Source organism: Sinocyclocheilus grahami, unplaced genomic scaffold (genome assembly GCF_001515645.1).
Source record: "Sinocyclocheilus grahami isolate Dianchi unplaced genomic scaffold, SAMN03320097.WGS_v1.1 scaffold214.1, whole genome shotgun sequence".
NCBI lineage: Eukaryota > Metazoa > Chordata > Actinopteri > Cypriniformes > Cyprinidae > Sinocyclocheilus > Sinocyclocheilus grahami.
This window is the reverse complement of record NW_015505393.1, coordinates 901,849-925,565: the sequence shown is the minus strand read 5'-3', so window position 1 is coordinate 925,565 and position 23,717 is coordinate 901,849. Positions and strand designations below refer to the sequence as shown.

The 23,717-nt window shown below is 40.3% G+C and overlaps 2 protein-coding genes across 5 annotated transcripts in view; both read right to left on the bottom strand.

Annotated features, from left to right (window-relative positions):
* The window catches only part of LOC107596074 (germinal-center associated nuclear protein-like), a 19,954-nt gene extending 7,106 nt beyond the window's left edge, over positions 1-12,848 (bottom strand). For 2 of the 4 annotated variants that reach the window (XM_016286684.1, XM_016286686.1), the window contains exons 1-15: positions 12,781-12,848; positions 11,024-12,475; positions 10,349-10,584; positions 10,157-10,238; positions 8,923-9,070; positions 8,630-8,832; positions 8,300-8,439; positions 7,891-8,088; positions 7,462-7,730; positions 7,010-7,172; positions 6,736-6,896; positions 6,362-6,582; positions 5,998-6,272; positions 5,813-5,913; positions 5,552-5,683 (exon numbers count right to left, since the gene is read on the bottom strand). In XM_016286684.1, the coding sequence (XP_016142170.1) occupies positions 5,552-5,683; positions 5,813-5,913; positions 5,998-6,272; positions 6,362-6,582; positions 6,736-6,896; positions 7,010-7,172; positions 7,462-7,730; positions 7,891-8,088; positions 8,300-8,439; positions 8,630-8,832; positions 8,923-9,070; positions 10,157-10,238; positions 10,349-10,584; positions 11,024-12,389 (3,695 nt within the window). In that variant the 5' untranslated portion in view covers positions 12,390-12,475; positions 12,781-12,848. Of the gene's footprint in view, positions 1-5,551; positions 5,684-5,812; positions 5,914-5,997; positions 6,273-6,361; positions 6,583-6,735; positions 6,897-7,009; positions 7,173-7,461; positions 7,731-7,890; positions 8,089-8,299; positions 8,440-8,629; positions 8,833-8,922; positions 9,071-10,156; positions 10,239-10,348; positions 10,585-11,023; positions 12,476-12,721; positions 12,759-12,780 lie in introns of those variants that run through there. The other 2 variants (XM_016286687.1, XM_016286685.1) reach the window with 2 other exon arrangements.
* Positions 12,849-13,431: 583 nt separating this feature from the next.
* LOC107596087 (sterol 26-hydroxylase, mitochondrial-like) lies at positions 13,432-23,706 on the bottom strand. Its single transcript, XM_016286704.1, has 15 exons — positions 23,553-23,706; positions 23,019-23,409; positions 22,749-22,888; positions 22,388-22,582; positions 22,163-22,226; positions 21,108-21,170; positions 21,010-21,028; positions 20,715-20,905; positions 20,308-20,507; positions 19,365-19,562; positions 19,102-19,265; positions 18,848-19,014; positions 14,171-14,252; positions 13,881-14,081; positions 13,432-13,789 (listed from the first exon to the last, which is right to left on the bottom strand). The coding sequence occupies exons 2-15, from the start codon at positions 23,336-23,338 to the stop codon at positions 13,655-13,657; spliced, it is 2,139 nt and encodes a 712-aa protein (XP_016142190.1). The 5' UTR covers positions 23,339-23,409; positions 23,553-23,706; the 3' UTR covers positions 13,432-13,654.
* Positions 23,707-23,717: the final 11 nt, after the last annotated feature.

The window sequence follows — 23,717 nt, the reverse complement described above, 5'->3', positions numbered from 1 at the left end:
ATATATATATACACATATATACACATATATATATATACACATATATACACATATATATATATATATACATATACACACATATATACATATATATATATATATACACATATATACATATATACACATATATATATATATATATACATACATATACACATATACATATATATACACATATACATATATATATATCGGCGTCTAGGCAATGAGTGCTATTTCATCAGAAACTTACAAATGAGAAGTGGCAGCAGCGACTAGTGTGCAAACTGTATAGCACGGCAGGGCACGCAATGCTCGCTCATGTTATTTTAGGGAACCGAGGTTACGTTTAGTAACTGGAGCGTTCCCTTTCAAAACGGTCTCTCACATTGCGTGAATCACGTTCGGGGAACGATGTTCAGTAGCACCGTGCTATAAGTGCAGAACAAAAAGCCATCCTGCAAGCTCAATTAGCTCCAATGAAGACTTTGCTGGACCAAACCCAGGAAGAGGCCATGCCCCTAGTGGAGTGGGCCCTCACTCCAATGGGGCACTTTGAGCCCACCGAGGTGTAAGCCAAGGCTACAGCATCAACTATCTAGCGGGATAATCTCTGCTTCGTGACTAGCAGCCCTTTAGACCGGCCTCCAACGCACACATAGAGCTGCTCTGTTTGCCGACACTAGATAGAGCTCTCTATATATGTCCAGAGGGCCCGGACCAGGCAAAACAAATTAGCACCCCGGTCATTCTCTGAGCCGGGGAGAGCTAAAAGGGTAATGACCTGTGCTCTGAATGGAGTAGAGAGCACTTTTGGCATATAGGTGAGTGAGACAGGGCAAGCACTGAGAGTGGAAATAAAGCCTCCAACATCCAGAACTGTACAGAGGATTGGAAGGCAAGTGCAAGATTCCTTTGAGGGATGACCATCCTCGGCGTGACTTAATCCTCTCCTCTTCTCTCCTGATGGATCAGGACGGCTGCTGTGGCTCAGGATCCAATGTCACCTTCAGGCGGGGCCGTTGCACTTGGGGAAGGGGAAGTGCTTGACAGTCTGAGGGCGCTGTCGGAGCTCAGGCTCGGGCTTGTACTGAGGCTGAGTGGGTGACAGAGCAGGCTTCGCAGACTGTTGAGTCGAAACAGCACCGAGCTGGAGTGCTTGGGTAGGAACTGGTGCAAGGCTTGTGACGACTTCTGTGCTGCAGTGAAGTGTTCTTCGAATCTGTCCACAGCTGGTCCAAACAGCCCGGTGGTGGAGACTGGGGAGCTGAGGACGGCAGTCCTGTCTGCATCTTTGATCTGTGTAAGGTTTAACCAGAGGTGGCACTTGAGCACCACCAGGCTGGCCAATGACCTGCCCATCGCCTGGGCAGTCATCTATGTAGCACGTAAGGCCAGGACAGTCGCGCTGCACATGTCCTTGAAAGCAGCAGGAACTGGGCTGGACTCATTCATGGCTCTGAGGAGTTTGGCTTGAAAAACCTGGAGGACCGCCATAGTGGGGAGCGCTGAGCCAGCTTGTCCAGACATGGAATAGGCCCTACCCGCTAGGGCCGAGGTGGTCCTGTAGAGCTTGGATGGATAAACAGCCTTGGTTTTCCATCCCTGAGCCACGGGTGGGCAGAGAGGGGGGAGCTTCTTATAGCCCCTTTGCTCGGCACCATCAATGGAGGTGAGGGCAGCAGAAGCAGAAGAATGGACGCGGGCCGAGTAGGGGGCACACCACGACTTGGTAAGTTCATCATGAACTTCCGGGAAGAATGTTGCAGGTCTCTGACGGGGGGCTCGTTGACGACACCCTGGCAGGAACCATTGATCAAGGCGGCTGTGGCCGGTCTCTTCTTGTGCTGACCACTCCAAGCTGAGCTCTTCAATGGCATTCATGAGGATGCAGATAAGCTCGCTGTCAACACTAGGCCTGACATCACGGGAACCTCTGGGTGGAAGGGAGCCGGGGTCCTCCACGGAGCATTACCAACTTGCTCGTGCCCATCTGCTCAGCCCTCTGACTCCACTGTTTCTTCCTCCGAGGCTCCTGGGAGGAGAGAAACAGGAGAGCGCGAGGGGCAGGACCGCATTCACTACAGAAAGTGATCCGTAAACGTAGCGAGGCGAGACTTATGCTCTCGCAATGAGAGCAGTCCGTCTCCATGAGTGCTGTCTCAACGTGAGCACAGCCCAGGCAAGTAATGCACTCACTGTGCTCATCCGAGGTGTGCAGGGGTGCCCTGCACGTGCCACGCTCGTGGTGCGACATTTTGCAACAAACTTCGAAGAAATTGGCTTTTAATCTTCAGCAGAATGCAGCAGGGAGAAGTGCAGTGTGAGTGCTAACCGTGCCGGAGCATGGAACGGATACTATTTTGTGCGCTACTGTCATCATTACGACCGCAAACATATTCTATTACTACTACTACACTTCACTTTTCAATTAATTTAATTCAATCAAGTATATTTAGGTTTATAATGGCTCTGGTTCTTAGCTTATTGATGAACAGGAAATGTAGTTTGCGAGTAAAGCTGCAAATTATTTCATTAACGTCAGCTGCCTCCATAATAATTTTCTGATACATACAAGTGAAAATCAATGAACGGCATAAATGATAAATTAATTATTATTCAGCAGAATATTAGCGAAAGTGGTTTTCTCCGTTATTTCATACATGACGTAAGCATGCTCCGGCCCGGAATGTTTAGTGCAAGTGTGAGTGCAGGCCAGCGGGGGAGTGGGGAGGGGGATAATCGCGCTCGGGCTCGGTTCAAGGTAACCTTAGACTCAGATGATCAATTTTAAAACACATGAAAAGCAAGTCACATAAAGATTGCTAATGTTAATACAGGTGCATCTCAATAAATTAGAATGTCATGGAGAAGTTCATTTATTTCAGTAATTCAACTCAAATTGTGAAACTCGTGTATTAAATAAATTCAATGCACACACACTGAAGGAGTTTAAGTTTAAGAATTTTGGCTCACATTTAACAAAAACCCACCAATTCACTATCTCAACAAATTAGAATACTTCATTTTTAGTGAATTGTTGGCCTTCTGAAAAGTATGTTCATTTACTGTACATGTACTCAATACTTGGTAGGGGCTCCTTTTGCTTTAATTACTGCCTTCAGCATTCAGCTCATCTGCATTTTTTGGTCTCGTTTCTCATTTTCCTCTTGACAATACCCCATAGATTCTCTATGGGGTTCAGGTCTGGTGAGTTTGCTGGCCAGTTAAGCACACCAACACCATGGTCCTTTAACAAACTTTTGGTGCTTTTGGCAGTGTGGGCAGGTGCCAAATCCTGCTGGAAAATGAAATCAGCATCTTCAAAAAGCTGGTCAGCAGAAGGAAGCATGAAGTGCTCCAAAATTTCTTGGTAAACGGGTGCAGTGACTTTGGTTTTCAAAAAACACAATGGACCAACACCAGCAGATGCCATTGCACCCCAAATCATCACAGACCGTGGAAACTTAACACTGGACTTCAAGCAACTTGGGCTATTAGCTTCTCCACCCTTCCCCCAGACTCTAGGGCCTTGGTTTCCCAATGAAATACAAAACTTGCTCTCATCTGAAACGAGGACTTTGGACCACTGGGCAACAGTCCAGTTCTTCTTCTCCTTAGCCCAGGTAAGATGCCTCTGACGTTGTCTGTGGTTCAGGAGTGGCTTAACAAGAGGAATACGACAACTGTAGCCAAATTCCTTGACACGTCTGTGTGTGGTGGCTCTTGATGCCTTGACCCCAGCCTCAGTCCATTCCTTGTGAAGTTAACTCAAATTCTTGAATCGATTTTTCTTGATAATCATCATAAGGCTGCGGTTCTCTCGGTTGGTTGTGCATCTTTTTCTTCCACACTTTTTCCTTCCACTCAACTTTCTGTTAACATGCTTGGATACAGCACTCTGTGAACAGCCAGCTTCTTTGGCAATGAATGTTTGTGGCTTACCCTCCTTGTGAAGGGTGTCAATGATTGTCTTCTGGTCAACTGTCAGATCAGCAGTCTTCCCCATGATTGTGTAGCCTAGTGAACCAAACTGAGAGACCATTTTGAAGGCTCAGGAAACCTTTGCAGGTGTTTTGAGTTGATTAGCTGATTGGCATGTCACCATATTCTAACTTGAACTTTTCCACGACATTCTAATTTATTGAGATGCACCTGTACTATCTCCAACCAGGAGAGGTCGCTAGTTTCCAGCCGCTCCCGTATTAATTTCAGCGTAGTAGGACGTGCACTCTAATGTTAACATTAGCAAATAATAAATGAAAAACTGACAATGAAAACAGTATTTTTCAGTCAAGATGGCAAACAGATTATCTTTTTACAAAGTTCAAGGGGATACCCATATGTTTGAAAATCTCTATTTTATTTAAATCGCCATCACACCACTGCTCACAAACAATGGGGATACCAGAGTTGCACTTGCCTCAAATTTCAAAGGTAAAATTCATAGTCAACAAAAGCTTTTTGCCAAATGCATGACAGAAATGTTTGCACTGAACTATGTTCTTATTAGGGTTTCCGCGGGTCCTTAAAATGCCTTCAGTTAAATTTTTACATTTAAGGCCATGGAAACTCTTAAATGGTACAAAAAAAGTCTAAATTATAAGAGGTCTTTGGGGACGGAAAGACAAGAATTGCTATATGGGTTAATATGATGATTAAACTTCAGAAGGCTACGATTTAACTGAATAAACTTGAGCGCTGCACCTCAGCTTTGTGTATTGCGGTTACCGGGGAAACCACTATATTCCTGCAGTTCCGAAAGTGAAACCTGCTGGCAGAGAACAAATTTGCTTTTTAAATAAGCCCATCTACTATTTTTGCTACATATTTTTAAATGTGAACCAGTGGATCGACAAAAAGCTAATGCATTATAAAAATCTAAACAATTAAGACACTAAGATATATTTATATGTTAATTAATATAATAATTAATTGATAATAATTGTTTAAATTAATATAATAATTGATAATTTTGACTCATCCCTTTTCTTAAAAATTGGTTAAAGGCTGATATGTGAAGTGCAGATCTTAAAAAGGTCTTTAAAGGATTTTTAAAATCCTGCAGATACCAGGTTATTTTATGGTACCATTTGGAATACTTATTTTTTTTAATAAGCCCTTTTTAACTGTCCTCTTAGGTTGTTTTGTGAATGTTTTGTAGGGCACTAATAAAAAAGGACCTCTGTACATTTGTTTGTTGCAAATTTACAGACAACGCAATTGAAATGTTTACATTGGCTTGTCGGAGTAATATTTCTGTCCACTGACAACAAAGTTTTCCTTCGGAATTAACATAACTGCACAAGTTTATAGTTAATAAAATCTTTAAAAACAAATTACATTAGTTATACTTTAATTTCCTTCAATAAAAAGGAAATTGAGTAAGACGGTCTAAAAGGTGTGTGGACGTGGATTAGTAATCTGGCCCCTTGGTATAAAGGAGAAAAAATGTTGGCCCTCGTCACTAGCAAAGTTGCCCAGCCCATGCTATATGACAGACATTTCGAAAGGGAACTTAACATACACAAAACAAAACCATTGTATTAAAAAAAAATGAATGGGCACACACCTGGCTTCTTCCTGCTTGCGTTTCTCCTCTGCGATTCTCTCCTTCTCAGCGATGATCTCTGACGAGGACAGTTCTCTCAGCAGCTGATTTAAGACTTCACTCACAACCGTTTCCAACTCACTGTCACTCACACTACAGGACACACATGGGCACACACATTAAAACACAAACACTACGATGAAAATTTGTTTAGGCTTAATGGAAGTGAAATCTTCTGGCTGACAAATAAAACCTGTAGGTCAGAAAAGAAAAAGTTTCTACCTGAGGGCTGCAGACACATATTCAGCAGCTGCATGGGTGATATCAGAGACCTCAGCTTCCACTACCTCATTCAGCACCACACCCACCTCTGCCATTATATCCTGCCAGAGATCACAGCATCATCAGTGAGCTTATGTATGCACCACAGTGTAGGACTTTGCAGTTAAGGCTGAAAAGTGTCTCACCTGATCTGTGTAGGCTGGTTCTGGTTTGGGTGGAGGAGATGGAGGTCGGACTGGTTGTGGGGCTAATATGGGTTGGAAAACCAGCTGTGGCACCACAGGAAGAGTGGATTCTGTTTGGTTCTTCTCTCCGGTTTCCTCCGTGTCATCAGGTTTAACAGGCTTTGTCATGCCAGGGTGGTCCACGAACAGCCGTGGTTCATCCAGAAGCCTTGTTGTCACCTGAGGCCTGGAGTCAGGCTCCATCAAGGGCTTCAACTCCTGTCTCTGTGGATGAGCTGCCAAATACAAGGATTAAAATATTTACAGTAAGTACAAGTATACTCTAATGTTCACTAATGAACTAAGACTCAAAACGCATCCACACCCTTCAGGGCAACTGGTGGAGGCTCAGAAGACAGACCGTCTCCTATGTACTTGTTGGAGTCAAAGCTGCAAACGGGATTGTGCTGGGGCGGGTTGGGCAGTGGTCCACCGTTCACCACCTCACCAATCAGAACAGTTCTCTTCCTTTCAATGACCATAGACTTCTTCTGCGGTAAAGAGAAATCAGGCTCCTGATAGGCTGTGCGGCTAAGTTCTACCATGCTGGATGAGAGACAAAATAAGGCATTAGTTTTCAAAAATTCTGCATCTTCAAAATAACTTTGAACACTATCGCATTGAGAAAATATCTAACTTCTAAATCTAAAAATTTACCAAGAAAATTACAAAATTACAAAGAAAGTAAGTAGGACATACCCATCATTGATAGTAAGGCCATACTGTTGAATAAAGTCTGAGGCTTCACTGGCATTGCGGAACATGAGCATTCTAACAAAGTCCTCGATTGGAAAAATGGTGGATCTTTGGGATCCAACAGTAAAGGCTACATTGAGGATTTTCAGTGCCTTGCTTCTCACCTAAACAAACAAAGACAAAAAACATTTTGTAATTAAAGAATAAGGTGTATCGAATGCCAAAACACTTCATAAATACTGGCTATACAACTACCTTCTGGGTAAGATTAATTTACCTGATTGAAGTATCTGTGAAGTATGCAGCTGCTCAAATAAGAAGCTGCACTCACAAGTTTAAAGAACCGGACAAAGTTATTGCTATTGAGTGCTGCAAAGGCCTGCACAGCAAAATCCACCTCTCGAGACTCCCGTACCTCTTTACGGAACTGCTGCACCTCACTGCATTGACACAAAACAAATCAATTTGTATCCTTTAATACATCACTGCAAATATGTATATTACCTATTTACATTTTATAAGTTCATGAATTGAATCCATAAACTTGGTATTGTTGACATTATCTACTGTTTGAGCTACAGAAATGTCTTGACTATTGCAATGTTTTTTTACGCTGTTCTTAATGGACTGCCTAAAAGACTTGATTCAAGATTCAAAATTCAAAATAGTGTTTTGGTTATCTTTACTGCAAAAACAAACAAAAAAAAGACAATAAAAGCAAGGTTTTACCGAAGAATATCTCCGTCATTGAGTTTAAGCAACACATTGTATTGGCGGAACTCTGCTTCATTGGGGCAGTACACCTCCTTAGTGTCTAAGTCTTGATACATCTCCTTTAGACTCTGCAGGCATTTTGTCATATTCTCATTGTTGATCTTTGCGTCAAAAGACATCATGGGTTCCTGGCAGAGGTGATGGGCGCAGTGAATGTGGAAACGGGTACATTTCTCAATGAGTGATACTGTTTCTGGATCGCATAGATGCTGCTGGGTAATGTCCTGCAAGAGGTTTAGACATAATTATTACAAAAAAAAGACATAACGGCAACATAATATTCACATTTTAAATCAATCAGTTTTAAATATTTTAATTAAAATCAACAGTTAGACACCTTAGAAATAAGGCCTTAGATCAAGCAATTCAAGTTGTTATGCCCACCTTACGAATTCCTCTGGTTCTGTTCCAGACAAAGTCATACCATTCACGGTAATTGCCCTCACCCTGGTCCATAATCTGAGTTACGAGATAGTCCATAGTCATGCTTAGCACAAGAAGTGGTCTAAGTTCATGAGGGAGAGGTTCTTCCTGATCGGCCGAAGACCTGCTATACTCTTTGATGGTAGCAAAATGATCCACCTAAGCAGAAGGAGAGGATTTAGTCAATTTACTCAAAAAGTAACCAATGCATTCAAAGCAGGTAACAGTGTACTATAAAAACATTAAAGGCTTCCAAACATTAATATTTATCACTTTAATTAATATTAATTACAATAAATAAAGTGAGTTGTCATTTTAACTCTGTCACAAAACATTTTCCTTACTGAACTGTATTATGATAAACACAAACCTTCTCTGTATCTGGAATAACCTCAAAGACACTCAGCTGGTTGCGGGTTTCTCTCATATACCGCTCTTTCTCTGGGCACATATCAGGGCATGTTCCCACAAACACTTTGGACATATCCAGGTCTGTTCTTTTGGGTCGAGCTTCAGAGACAAAAATATTTTTTTTTGCCCAATCATTTATACTCAAATATAAATATAAATAAAACATACAGCATAAATAACATATCACATACAATATAATTTTATAATTCTATACTAATAATAATACATGCTGCATTTACTTTATTATAAGTTCAGTACTAGATTGTATCAGAGCCAATTAAGGCTTTACCTTGCCGTAAAATCTTGTCTCTCTGCTCTAGGAGGTGGTATCTCTCCTCTGCTGTTTCAGCCACCTGACCAATCAGAGGCTGCAGTACTGAGGGCAGGTTAATAATAGGTCGTTCTGCGCGCCGCTCCTCTGAGACTGAATCCAGTGGTGCCTCAATCTCAAATTGGAGTATTTTAGCAACAGCCGATTTTTGGATTAGAGAGCTATAACATAAAAACCACATGCAGAAATAAATAATTAGGCCAAAAAGAATCATGCAAAGGGACTGTTTGATATTACACGTCTTAAATTACCTTTCAGTAAGGGAGCTAGTGGTGCTGATGGGCACTGCTCTGGTAAGAGGCTTACGACTAGGGGAGGACTGCAAAAATGCAGCACCAGATTCTAAGTCCCCTGTCAAATCTTTGACTTCTGAAAGTCTAGCAGCCTTTTCACTTGGACCTGTAAGTGACAATCACTTCATAAGCATGTTTAAGTATGTATTTGTTTATTTATTTATGTTTTAACGCTATATCAGCAACAATGGCTATATTCATGGCAACATTAACAATATAATTTCAATACATCATTTACAATAATATAACATCTTAAGAAACTATTATTATACAAAAACTGTCTTCTAGTATATTTTCTGAATAACATTGTTTATAATTTAAAATTGGGCATTCTATTCAAATGTTTTACATTCAAAATATTCTTGAACAAGTCACAGACTGGTTTCTCTTCTCCTTTCAATAAATATGTATGAGTGAGTCTTGAATGTACAATTCAACATCTTGTATATACAACTTCATAGGCATAATAGCATGAAAGTTAACATTTAGTTAACATTAGTGCTTCTGCTTAATTAAGACCAAAGGTATAAAGGTATAAAATCACATTTACACAGCATATCTCCAAAAAAAATTTTCAGATGTTCATCAGTCTAAAGCAAAGAAAAAGTTATCATGTCCCAATTTTCAGTTAGTTCCTGTGTTGTTAAATTAGATTTGTATTGTAACTTTTAGCAGCAGCAAAAAAAATAAAATAAATGCAAATGTGAAAAAGTGAACTTGACCTCAAACAAGTTTAGTAGGGCCGGATTTGTTTCAGTGGAGATTTCAGTTCGAAGCAATACCAAAGATTATATAATTGGAATATTTGAATAAATGTTCTTTCTGCATTTTTATTCTTTAAAAACACTGTTAGTGCATTCATTGATCATGCATTTTGCAGTGTTATTTCTTTATATCATATTTTTGTCAACAATATATTTTAATGAAAATAGTTAAATTATCAAAACATTTTTCATCTTTCTTTTATTATACTGATTAAATAAACGCTTCATTTTCAGCAGTAATTCTATTGGTGACATTAACAAGAACAGCTTTTGAAGTTTAACAGTCCCACAAGGCAAAACCAAATTTTGACTTAAATTAGATTAATTGCACTGTCATGGTACACATTAAATATTACATTTAATAAATTAAGATTTTTACTTAATTTAATTAAAAGGCAAACAAACTTCTAAATAGTACTGTTACTCACTTTGCTTTTTTCTTTGCCAAAATATGTGAATTTCAGTCCCCTGGAACAGCTTTCCTTTCTTTTTGGCTTTGGCTGCAGATGCCTGGAAGGCAAGAGAGACTTCATCTAAATAATCACAAACACATACATTAAATGTAACTACTTTTGTGGCAATGAGCATTTTGTACTATGCAATTCACTAGATATGCTCACATGATCTTGGAAATGCACAATGGCCAGATTCTTCCGAGGCCTGCAATACACCTTAAGCACTTTCCCAAAGTGCCCAAAATGCTGTATGACAAGGTCCTTCTTGTTGAGGTTGGGTGGGATGCCTTTGCACTGTATAACAGTGGCATCAGTAGGAGAGAGACCAGCCAAACTGTCTGTGCTCTCCTTTCGAGAAGCCCGTCTACCTGGAGTGTGTGTCTGTGGTTCAGGCATGAGTGCTACAAAGACAAGTGATCACAACAATGTTAGCAAGAAAAATCATTTAAAAATAGCTTAGGATAAAAATGAGGGATATTATAGACCCATATTGTAGACTTTTTTTAACATTTATCAGATTCAGTCGATATTGAATATTTAATTATGAATGTTTTTTTACACCATTTTATTTTAAGAACACCAATAATTAAACAACACTTTTAAATGTAATCATCAACAAATCTCAAAATAAATATCCATTTTTCATACTGTACATTATAATGATGTCTAAATTCACTTGTAGCTTGTAGGTTTTTGTTATTTACTTAATTCACTTACTTTAATTTATCTTCAAAACAGTAAAGAAATAGTACGGAATATTTGTCAATAACATGAAAATAATCTAATTTTAATATTGGTGCGCTCCTGAAGAAAAATCACAAGAGAAGACAAGTAACTTACAAACTTCCTCTGCTTTTTTCAGTACTGTGGGAACCTGCGATCTTGGATGTATAGTGACCACATCACTGGCTGGACCAGGTGGATCTGGTCTATCTGGAGGATGATCTTCTCTCTTCACTGGAGTGAATTTGGATTTCATTAGCTCAGACAATGCATTGAGAAAAAGCCCTCCAACCGGGCCACGAGTTCTCAGCAGTGGGCGTTTGGCAGATTGTCTTGGTCCATCTGCACCAGTCTCACTATTGCTTTTAGTTGCATTTGGATCAACCGGCTCCTCTTTACGTTTTATGCCAAAACCCACAAAAGCCGTTTCTCCTCCACTGCTCTGTCCATTAGCTGCTCTAGCCTCCGTTCTTTGTGGGGCTTCAGTTTTTGGGACCCCAAATCCAAAGGATCCAATGCCAGTACCACCAAATGCAGGCATTTTGGTATCTGATTGAGACTGAAGGGTCTGTGCGGTGAAGCTGAAGGTGGACGGAGTCGTGGGCTGAGAAGCAGGCATACTGCTGCTGGAAGGGTTGGCGGGCTGAGAGAAGGTGAACTGAATGCTGCTCCCACCACCGAGCGTCTCCTTTTGTGAAAAATTAGCATTAGAAAATGAGACAGAAGGAGCTGCTGCTGGCTGTGAGAAGCTGAAGCCCAGAGCGCTTGGCTTTACGCATGAGAACAGTGAACCACTGGAGGAATTCTCCATAGTACCAGTTACGGCCTTGGACGATCCAACAGGTTCAGAGGCTGAAGACAGATTTGAGCTGGGAGGTTCGGGGCTGACACTGAAAATAGGTTTGAAAACGGCATCATTGGGTGGCTTGAAACTAAACTGGTTCCCACCAGTGGGATTATCAGTCCTACACCCTGTTGTGGAGCTGGATGTGGCAGTGGGTACAGAGAGCGCAGAAAGCTGACCAAAACTGGGCTGGTTGGTAACAGTGCTGCTGAAGCTGGTCAAAGATTGCGTGGCACTGGAGGAAATACCAAATGCAGAAGGCTGACCAAAAGCAGAAATCTGATTCTGTCCTGTAGCTTGAGAATATGAAGGCGGTGGTTGTCCAAATCCAAGTGTGCCTTGACCCAAACTCGACTGCCCAAAGGCCGGGGCTGTTCCCAGAAAGGAGAATGATGATGGCTGCCCCAATCCTTGTGATAACCCACCTGTCTGGCCAAAAGTAGGTGTCTGGCCAAAGACAGAAGACTGTGGCGTTGGCTGGCCAAAAGCTGGCTGACTAAAAGCAGAAGGTTGTCCAAAACCAACACCATGTGCCGGGTTCTGCTGGGCACAGGACTGAAATGGGTTTCCAGACTGATTACTGTCGTTTGGTGCATGAAAGGCAGTTTGTGGTCTACCAAAGATGTTTGAAGGATTCATGATGGCTGGAACAACAGCTGTTAAGATTTACTGATGTGATACTGAGCAAATCATCAGCTGGTCATTACCAACATCCTCTGAATCCTCTAAAACAAAGATACAAAACAGTTCCACATGACTTTCCAGTTAATCTAAAACCAAATGTAAAATTATATCTACAAATAATGTCTGCATAATATGTGCAAACCCAAATTAAACATGTTTTTAAGAGCTCAAATAGGAAATGATAAAGACGAAATGCTGCTCTAAACATTGAACGCTTTTAACTTCGCAAATTCCCAAAACCAACCCCCTGAATACGAATAATATTTGTATGTATTTAATTTATCTACATTATATATGCAAAAAGTCAAAAACACTCAAATAGAAAAGAAACAAAAACTGCAAATACTTGCAATGGTGCTGTTCTCGTCGCAGTCGGACGGTTATGTTTATCTCTCTTCTTCGTGAACTGGCGCCTTGATTCTACGCGAGTCGCGGGCGATTGCGGCCTCTACAGGCAGGCAAGAGCACGACACCATTAGATGACGAGAAGTACTGGAGGTGAGTGGGCTAAAATGAACGAACCTTTACCTTACAGAATTCCACCCCAAAAAAATATAATTTTTTAAATAAATAAACAATTTTATCCATTAAGGTTTTATAATATGCAAATTAAATAATAGATATGCACAAATGAGAAATATACTACGAAGATGTCACAACTATAGGCCTGAAGTCACTTCAATTTAGATTTATGGTGATTTAAATATTGTGGAACTATACACACAAACACACACACAATTCAGGTTTAAAAAAAATCTAAAAATACAAATGTGTATTTGTCAAAGGTGATACATTAGTCATTTCATTTGTTACATAATTTTATTAGCTTAATTTCTATCAGTTGTGTTCCAATATTTATCTTTTGTAGTAATCAATTATAAATATCCCCAATTTCCCTTCCAGTAATACTGAACAATAACACAAAAAGAGAGATTTTGGATTCATTAAAAGGTTTAATTTATTTTGAAGTTCGTATAATACATGTCAGCATGAAATACAATCCACAACAACAATTTAATGGCAAGAGTTATACAAAATATGGTGGGAAAAATAGTTTTCACAGTGTTATACAGGGTCATTTATACTGTATATCCCAAAACACAATAGAATTACATCCAGACAGAGGTAAAGAAGTTGACATATTCACATGATTCACACTAGCTGATAATTTTCATATACACAGGCAGCTTATATCTTGCTGAAACATTGGTATTCTTTAGCTATGGTTCAGAAGATGTCTTCTGTCTCTCCACAAAGTGGAGGTTAACCTGTCTGTCTGGCACAAGTACTGTCCGATTGAGTGAGTGAACCTCACCTACAGTTGGGTCCGGTCTGATTTCAAACAACTTGATTAGCTGGAATGAAAAGATACAATTAAAAATCACAATTTATAATGTCATATAACTGTCTGGCACAAATTCAAAAATAATTGTCTGTATTTCTTACCCTTGCCAATGCCAGATGCAACTCCAGTTCAGCAATGCGACGGCCAACACAACCTCTGACTCCAAAGCCAAATGGGATTGACCCAAATGGGTTGGGTCTTGTTCTGCCGTCTCTGAGCCAGCGGTCAGGTTTGAACTTCCGTGGCTCTGGGAAGACTTTCTCATCATGGCTGATTGCATAGTGGCACAGAGTGAATGTTGTCTGTTTAAAAAAAAAAACAGCTGATTTAGTGATGCGAATTTCTTAACTGGCAACCCTTTTTTCATCCTAACAACATGGAGACAATTTACCTTTTTAGGAAAAAAGTGTCCACCAATGACAACATCATTTTCTGCAATAAGACGAGAATTCATGGGCACCACAGGGTACATCCTGCACATGAAATTACAGAGATTATAATATGCAGTTATACACCACTTGTCAAAAGTTTAGAATAATTAAGATTTTTTTTTAATGTTTATGAGTCTTTTATGCTATATATATATATATATATATATATATATATATATATATATATATATATATATATATATATATATATACACACACACACACATAAAAAAATCTATTCAAATATATTTTAAAATGTAATTTACTTCTGTGATTGCAAACTTGAGTTTTTAAGCAGTCATTTGACCCTCCAGTTTTCAGTGTAACACAATCCTTCAGAAATCATTCTAATATGCTGATTTGTGAATTATCATCAATTAATATCGATTAATAATAATGGTTATTTTTATCAATAGTTTTTGTGGCTTAATATTTTTGTTGAAACCGTAACATACTTTCTCAGGATTCTTTGTATCATGAATTTAGACTCCGTGGTTCCTCCCACTCACCACCAGAGGGCTCCCTCACCCAAGTACTGACTTTTTTGTTCTGGACTAATTTTCCAATAAACCACATACCTGGAACTGAATGCCACCCCCTGTCCTGTTTGTATTTCTGCTGCTTTTTTTAATAAAGCCGCAAATGGATCACAACTCTGTTGTCCCTTTGTTACAGAAGACTTCACCATCCACTGATCCAGCGGTGCTTCTTCAACTGACTAATGAAGTCTCTGCTTAGGCAAGCGTACTAGCTGCAAATCAACAGCAACTCAATCGATTAACATTGTTAACAGAGGAGCTAGTAAAGACGCTACAACATCTTAGTTTATCCATGCCAGTCCCGTCAACACCACCAGCTAGCTCCGCGGCTAAAACCAGCGCCCTCAAGCACAGTCACCGCCAATCCACACCTTACATTTCCAGAAAAATTCAATGGAACTCCAGACAAATGTAAGGGATTCTTGCTTCAATGCTCCTTGTTTGTTAATCAGCAACCTTTGTTATACCCCACAGATGAGAGCCGCATATTATTTGTATGCTCGCCACTTACTGGGAAAGATTTGGATTGGGCTACAGCAGTGTGGAACGACAAATGACCCACATTTCCCTTTTTAGCAGCTTCCTCCAACGATTTTGTGATGTGTTTGAACACCCAGAAGGAGGCAAGGATTGTCTCCAGACAATGGTCTCTCCAAATGTCTGCAACCAGTCGTTCCCAGAACCATCCAAGCTGGTACTGTTCACATGCAACCCTGCAGTTCCTAAACTTCCACAGGAGTATATTGATCTAGTGGAGGACTTCAGCAAGATTAAAGCATCACAACGTCCTCCACATTGCTGCAGTGACTGTACTATTGAGCTCCTTCCAGGCACCACACCTCCTCAAGACAGAATTTTCCCTTTGTCCCAACCTGAGTCAGAGGCTATGAAATCTTTTATTGAAGAAGAACTCGCTAAGGGCTTTATCAGACCTTCTACTTTACCAGTTTCAGCAGGATGGAGGGCTCCATCCGTGCATCAACTATTGAGGCCATAACGAGATCACTATTGCTCTGCAATGGCATTTTCCACCAGTACAGGGCACTACGAATACTTGGTTATGCCCTTTTGGGCTGGTCCTTCTGTGTTCCAAGCCTTCATCAGTGACATCTTCAAAGACATGCTGAACCGATGGGTCATTGTGTATATTGATGATATTCTCGTATACTCCAACAAGCTAGAAGACCACATCAAGCACATACATGCCAAAGCTGAAAAGTGTTAGTTCTGTAGCTTTCTTGGGATATGTGATCAGTCGAGAGGGAGCTGCCATGGATGATAACAAGGTTCAAGCTGTTTTGAAGTGGCCACAACACGCCACACCACAATTAAGGAGCCCCAATGATTTTTAGGTTTTGCCAATTTCTATAGACATTTTATCCAGGGCTTCAGCACTGTTGCAGCACCCCTTACTTCCATGCTAAAAAGGGGGGGTCACCGACTCTCCTGGTCTTCAGCAGCCCTACAATCCTTCCAAGAGTTGAAAGGCGATTTACATCCATTCCTATTCTTTACCATCCCAATCTAGATTGTCCTTTAATTGTTGAAAGTATCGGCATCGGAGCCATTCTGGCATCAGACCCATTCTGTCTCAGTGTCATGGTATATCTCCCAAGTTTTTCCCTTGTGCCTACTTTTCTCACAAACTCAGCCCTGCAGAATATAATTATGATATTGGGATCTGTGAATTACTGGCCATGAAGGTAACATTCAAAGAGTGGCAACACTGGCTAGAGGGGGCTAAACATCCATTCTTAGTCTTGACTGATCACTGAAACCTGGAATATTTACGCACCGCTAAGAGACTCAATCCAAGACAGGCAAGATGGGCCCTATTCTTTACATGCTTCGATTTCACCTTCACTTACCGTCCTGGTTCCAAGAACACCAAAACAGACGCTCTCTTACAACAGCACAAATCCTCACTCCAACCATAGAACGATGAACCCAAAATCTCCCCCCCACACTCATACTTGCTCCTATACAATGGGACATTATAACCAAGATCTCCAACACACAGAATTCAGATCCACCTCCGTCGAACTGTCCCCCAGGCAAATCTTATATTCCCTTCTCCCTCCGTTCTCCTCTCTGCTTCTGGTGACCCACCATGCAGGCTGACACCATAACCCATGTCCAGAACTGTTCCACGTGCAATATGTCAAAAACTCCCAGACAACTTCCAGCCGGGTTATTACAATCTTTCCCCATTCCTTAATGTCCCTGGTCACACATTTCTTTGTTACCAATCTTTGTTACCAATCTTCCCATCTCCCAAGGTCACACCACCATACTCATCGTAGTAGATTGCTTCTTAAAAGCCTGCCGACTCATCCCATTACCGAAACTGCCTTCTGCCTTAGAAACCGCTGAACATCTGTGCAACTACGTATACAGATTCTATGGCTTACCAGAGGACATTGTCTCTGACACAGGGCCTCAGTTCACCTCCTTGGTATGAGCTGCTTTCTTTCAGCAACTTAACATTAACGTCAGTCTCACTTCTGGTTATCATCCACAGTCTAATTGTTCAAATTGAATCAAGAACTCACTCGTTTCCTCAGAACATACTGAAACCAGAATCAATCAGACAGGAGCCAATATCTACTCTAGGCAGAATATGCTCAAACTCTCTCTTAACCCACTTTCAATGTGTGCTCGGCTTCCAACCTCCCTTATTCCCCTGGTCAGTAGAACCTACAGACCTCCTCGCAGTCAATGACTGGTTACAAAGGAGTGTATCAGACAAATTATGCCTGTGTCATATCACCTGGCCTTGCCTTACCACATCTCTCCCACTTTCTGTGTGTCTTTGCTCAAGCCTGCCAGTGATCCGAGAGGGGAGGAGGACGGTGACCAGGGCCCCCCAACCATCATTGTGGATGGCAGGGAGGCCTATCAGGTGCGGGTATGGCCCGGAGTAGCGGTCCTGTGTCAATTCAGAGGACATTTCCGACACCTCACTTATTGCAGAGTTCCATAGGACCCATCCATATAGACCTGCCCCTTGACCTTGAGGAAGACCCCAGCATCGATTGCCTCCTCACGTCAGGAGCCACTTGCAGGAGGGGGGCTCTGTCACAAACATGTCTTCTGTGGTTCCTCCCACTCACCACCAGAGGGCTCCCTCACCTGAGTATTGACTTTTTTGTCCTGGACTCCATTACCCATGATACCCATACCTGGAACTGACTGCCATCCTCACCTGTTCCCCATTTCCCAGACTATTTAAACAGCTCACTTACATCCACTCCCTTGCAAAGCCTTGTTTTGCCCTGGCTGACATTTCTCAGTATTCCATTGTTTCCTATTGCCTTGCCTGTGTATGACTCTGGACTTGTTACCTTGTTTCTGACCCTTGCTGCCTGCCTACTGATCTCTGCCTCGATTGTTTGGATACTGTTTATAATTGTTCGCTACCTGTATTTTGACTATGACTCTGTTTTGTCTTGGATATTGTTACTGCTGGTGTTCGACCCTGGCCTGTTTGTATTTCTGCTGCCTCTTTTAATAAAGCCGTAAATGGGTCCAATCTCTGTTGATCTTTCGTTACACTTTGACGAATAGAACGTTCAAAAAACAGCATTTACTATAAATAGAAATTTTAAATAAATGCATTAATTTCTTCTTTTTTATCTTGCTCAACCCAAAAAAAATTTTTGGTAGGATATTACAGTTTACATAAAAACATTAAGCTGCGCAGCTGTTTTCAATATTGATAATAATAAGAAAGGTTTCTTGAGCACCAATTCAGCTCATTTTTATGATTTCTGAAGGATCATGTGACATTGAAGACTGGAGTAATGACTGTTGAAAATTCAGCTTTGCTATTACAGGAATAAATTACATTTAAAAATATATTCAAATAGAAAACTGTTATTTTTAAATTGGAATAATATTTCACAATATAACTGTTTTTATTGTATTAATGATCAAATAAACGCAGCCTTGGTGAGCATTAAAGACTTATTTTCCAAGCATTCAAACATTTGACCAGTAGTGTATAGTATATGCCGAATTTGCTTTTTGGGTTGGCCTCTGTCAAATCTTATTTTGACTTCTCAAAGATGTATTATATTACACAACATAATTCTCAACCTTAATGCTTCCTTGATGACAGCTTTGAGGTAAGGCATGCTGTTCACTTCCTGTGCAGTTGGGATTCTGTCGCCCTTTAAGACTCTGGTTACATCCTGATACAGAGCCTCTTGAGCTTCTGGATCTCTTGAGAGGAGATACAGTGCCCACAACATAGTGTTGGAGGTCTAGAACATGACGAAGAACAAATATAATTTCAAAACGCATACAAATTTTGCTTAAATATAGTCAAATATACATTAAATGTCTCTTACTGTGTCCACTCCAGCCAACAGCAGCTCAGAAATACTTCCATAAACATCTTTACTGCTCATCTTGACATTGGAAAGCAGGTAGGTGAGATACTCCCCAGCAACCTCCTGATTTGCATCCAAGCGCTTCTGAATGGCCTCCATCTTCATGTCAATCATTTTTCTGGCTATGCATAATCCATAAGTACAATACATCATCAAACTGCAAAACATGCCTGTATCTCTTGTAGTCTATCTGAAGAAGATGCGTGAATTAATAAGCTTACCAAATTTGAATATGCCCTCCCAGCCATTAATGTACCACTGCCAAAATGGCAAGTAATTGCGAGTCCAGTTTGGCAGCAACACCACAGGCATGCTGTAGGTGAACATTTGTGCAATAGAATTAATGAAATCTTGTGTCTCGGCAGGAATCTCCTTCTCCAGGCAGCCAATGCGTGTCTCAAACAGAATGGAAGAGATCCCTGAATGAGAAAAAGATCAGTAAAGAACTTCACAATTTTTGTGGGTAAAAATTGTGTTAAATTGGCATGCACATTAATTGTAATAATAATATAAAGACTATAGTTTGTTTCATAAAATGGATGGATAGTCATGACTTTAGCCATGGTAAAATCTATGTTTTTTGTTGTATGCAGCATTATTTCAGGGATCATATAGCCTAGTAGACGAATGCCATTTAGTCAACTTTCTAAATTACTCAATGAATAATAAAACAATAACATTAAATCTTTTAATACTTTAAACTATTTTATTAGGTTTTAATAACAACATATATAATATTTCCATAATATTTTAATATGCAGGCAAATAAAATAATCCCCATAAGGACAAGCTGTAATACGAATATTTGTGGTCAGTAAGATTTTGTTGAAACAAATCAATACATCCATTCAGCAAGAATGCATTAAACTGATCAAAAGTGACACTAAAGACAATTATAATCTTACAAAAGATTTGTAACATTCTATTCCAAAGAGATGCAATACCTTTGAACGTCCTATTTATAAATGTTATTACAAATAATTATATATGTTGTTTCTTTTAAGCAGTTCTTTCACATAGTAGTGTCAGGTAGGCTCCTAATTATCCTCAGGGGAACACGTAGCTATTAAGGGCATTGTGACAAATCAGGTACATCCTTGGGAATCTGTAAGCAAGTTGTATCTTCTGTTGTCTGATTTGATCTCATTTATGGAAAGGAAATACCTTCAAGGGAAAAGCGATAAAGCTCATTGGTCATGTTAGAGACCAGATCACCGGTGGGGCTCATCTGCCGCAGATAGTAAATCCGTTTGATGAAGTCTGTGACCACCGCATTGACCACATCTCCATACTGCACGGAGTCCTTTGGATGCAGCATGCGTTTGTTCAGCACTGTCCGCAGTTTGTACCATTTCTCTCTTTCTCTGTTGAAGAACATAGTCTTTTCAGAAGGGCAACAATAAACGGCACAACTTGCTAGAGTTCATAAGTTTACATAATATCACATGGCTACATAAGCCAAATGTACTTTGGTCTTATAAAATCTCCAGACATGACTAGTCTTGCAGAATGTTTGTTACAAAACAAGCCTATGTTACAGATACAGAGCAACTGTGTCAAAAGTTTTTTACTCAGTGAAAGGGCCGTAGCCGATGCCTTTCATGTCACGGTACTCTGTCCACAAAGTCATGTCTCCTCTGGAAGGAAACTTCTCATCTTTTCTAAGGAGCTCCTCCAGTAAGTCCACACTGTTTATTGAAATGGCTTGGAAGTTTCCAGCATTCACTTTGTACAAAGGTCCATAAACCTGGTTTTCATATAACTGGAGAGATGAAAACAAGTGGTGAAGAACAAAGAAGATGTGCTAATAAAGAAACATCTGGTTGATTTTGAGATAAATTGCATTGTTTCAGAGCAACATCCGACTGAGATCACAACAAGTATACTGAATTATGTAAAAGTGTTCAATTATACAAGACAGTAGTTTCCTTTCTATTCGATGTCCTTAAAGGTAAAAACAGTACAGGCTGCGGTCACTGAGACTCATCAGACAGATGCTGTAACCCAGCTCGCCTGCTAGCGCAGTTCTGAAATACCAGAAGAAAGGTAAGACTTGGGACTTGCAGTTTGCAGTCACATTATACCATTAAAAAAAAATCTGATGTTATTTGAAGTGAAAGTGAAGTGACATGTGGCCAAGTATGGTGACCCATACTCGGAATTAGTGCTCTGCATTTAACCCAAAGTGCACACACACAGCAGTGAACACACACCCGGAGCAGTGGGCAGTCATTTTTTTTGCTGCGGCGCCCGGGGAGCAGTTGGGGGTTCGGTGCCTTGCTCAAGGGCACCTCAGTCGTGGTATTGAAGGTGGGTGAAGAGCTCTGTACATTCCCCCCCCCCCCCTACAATCCCTGCCGGTACGAGACTCGAACCTGCAACCTTTGGGTTACGAGTCCGACTCTCTAACCATTAGGCCACAAGTATAAAAATAGCAACTTATACTATTTGCATTTTGTCTAGTAACAGATTATTAGAGTTAATAAATACATACATAATATTACAGGTATATGTAGTACTGTTCATAAGTTTGCAGGTCTCTAAGATTTGTAACATTTTTTTAAAAGAATTCTCTTATGCTCATCAAGGCTGCATTTATATAATAATAAAAAAACAGTAATATTGGGAAATATTATTACAATTTAAAACAACTGCTTTCTACTGTAATATGCTTTAAAATGTAATTTATTCCTGTGATGCAAAGCTGAATTTTCAGCAGCCATTACTCCAGTCTTCAGTGTCACATGACCCTTCAGAAATCATCAATGTTGAAAACAACCATTTTTTTGTTGAAACCATGATACATTTTTCCCAGGATCTTCTGATGAATACAAAAAAAGTTCAAAAGAAAAGTATTTATTTGAAATGGAATACAACTCGGTCCTCTGAGATTTATATTAATATTGTTGTAACTTTGTCTGTCTGCACCAGACTAATCTACACTCTGTATAAAAACTATACTTTATAAGACACTATTATTCATAGTAACATCAACTGTAAACAAAGCAACTGTGCTCACATAAAGCTGCTCTTCCCGCAGCCTGGGGGTCCATACAGCAGATATCCCCTCCTATATGGAATGCCTGATTGAAACATATTCAACAACACATTTGGAATACAAAAATAAAACACAAAATAAACAAAAAAAAGCAATACTTTTTTTAATTATTACAAAGATTTCAAATAGAGGCATGCAGGCATTTTTTTTTCCTGATATGCAAGTACGAAAAATAATTTTTTTCACCTCTGTCTGTGTACCACTTAGGATTGCCAATGAACTCCTTTACATCATCCACAATCCTCTCTGCCACACCATTCTCTAGCACTACGGAAGACAGCGGTCGCCGTCGCCTTGGAAACCCAAATGGCCTCCACTCTGCTCCAAGCGCAGTGTACATCACAGTTCTGCCCTCTTCCTGCTTTAAAGCAAGTTCACGTGCTGCATGGACACAGAATCAATCATTAAGACTGCAGCATATTTTTTAAGAATTCAGCCTGACAGTCTTTAAAACTATACATTTGACGTTAATATAACATTTCACAGCAGGTTCTCAACACTGCTGAGTGAAGGAAAAATGAATAAAACACAATCTAGCCGCTCATACCTTCTTGAAGTATGTTGAAGAATATTTGGCGGTCTCTGCCCAGAGCAGTAAAGGTGACGGACTCCCAGGGCGTTCCAGTGTGCAGGTCCACCATCTGCTTTTCCCTGGTCCTCTCCACTCTGATCCACTTCCTGCCATACCTGAAAACACAAAGCCTCAATCAGAGAGACGGATAACTATGTGTTGGATTGATTTCTGAGAGAAAGTCAAATCAGCAGCACATTGAATGTAAACTGCCCAAAGTAACATCACGATATATTCTGATCTTACCAAATGATGTGGTTCCCTGGACTTGGATGGAAGTCAAACTGTGTATGGACTCGTCCACTCTCATGCTGCATGTATGAGGTCTCTACACTCAGATGCTGGGTGTGTTTGGCATGTTTAGTGATCCAGCTTAAGAGCCAGTGATAACTTTTATCTCTGCTTGGGACCTCCAGTGTGATCATGTAATTTCTCCTAAAGAAGACCATGCCAACCTGTGCCCCCTTTCTGGCAACTGCGAGTGCTGTACCAACACCAACTAGTCCAAATCCTGCCCCAAAGTAAGGGTTGTCCTTCAGGGCTCCAATAAAATCTGACAGGGTCATGATGAAGGTGTCTTCAGGATCTCTTATTCAATCAGGAAAAGCCTTTTTGTCCCTTCATTGCAATATGCAACCTACATTCACAGCAGATGAGGTGAAATCATTTTCATTTTGATGAGAGATTGTTGAGATTGATAAAACGTTATGCCAAGCTGTCACTGACCAGGTCTATCTTTTTATTTAAATAAATGCAGATTTAAAAAGTCTCTATACTTACGGCAGAGCAAATATCAAACCGCACTTTAGAAACAACATTCTTTCTGTTAGCTGAAAAGAAACGAAAAGACGCGAATAAGATGAAACATAAGCAAACCCTTTCTACAGTAACCCAGCGTTGCAAAGTGAACAAAACGTTCTTTTGAGTGAGTCGAATCTTTGCAAT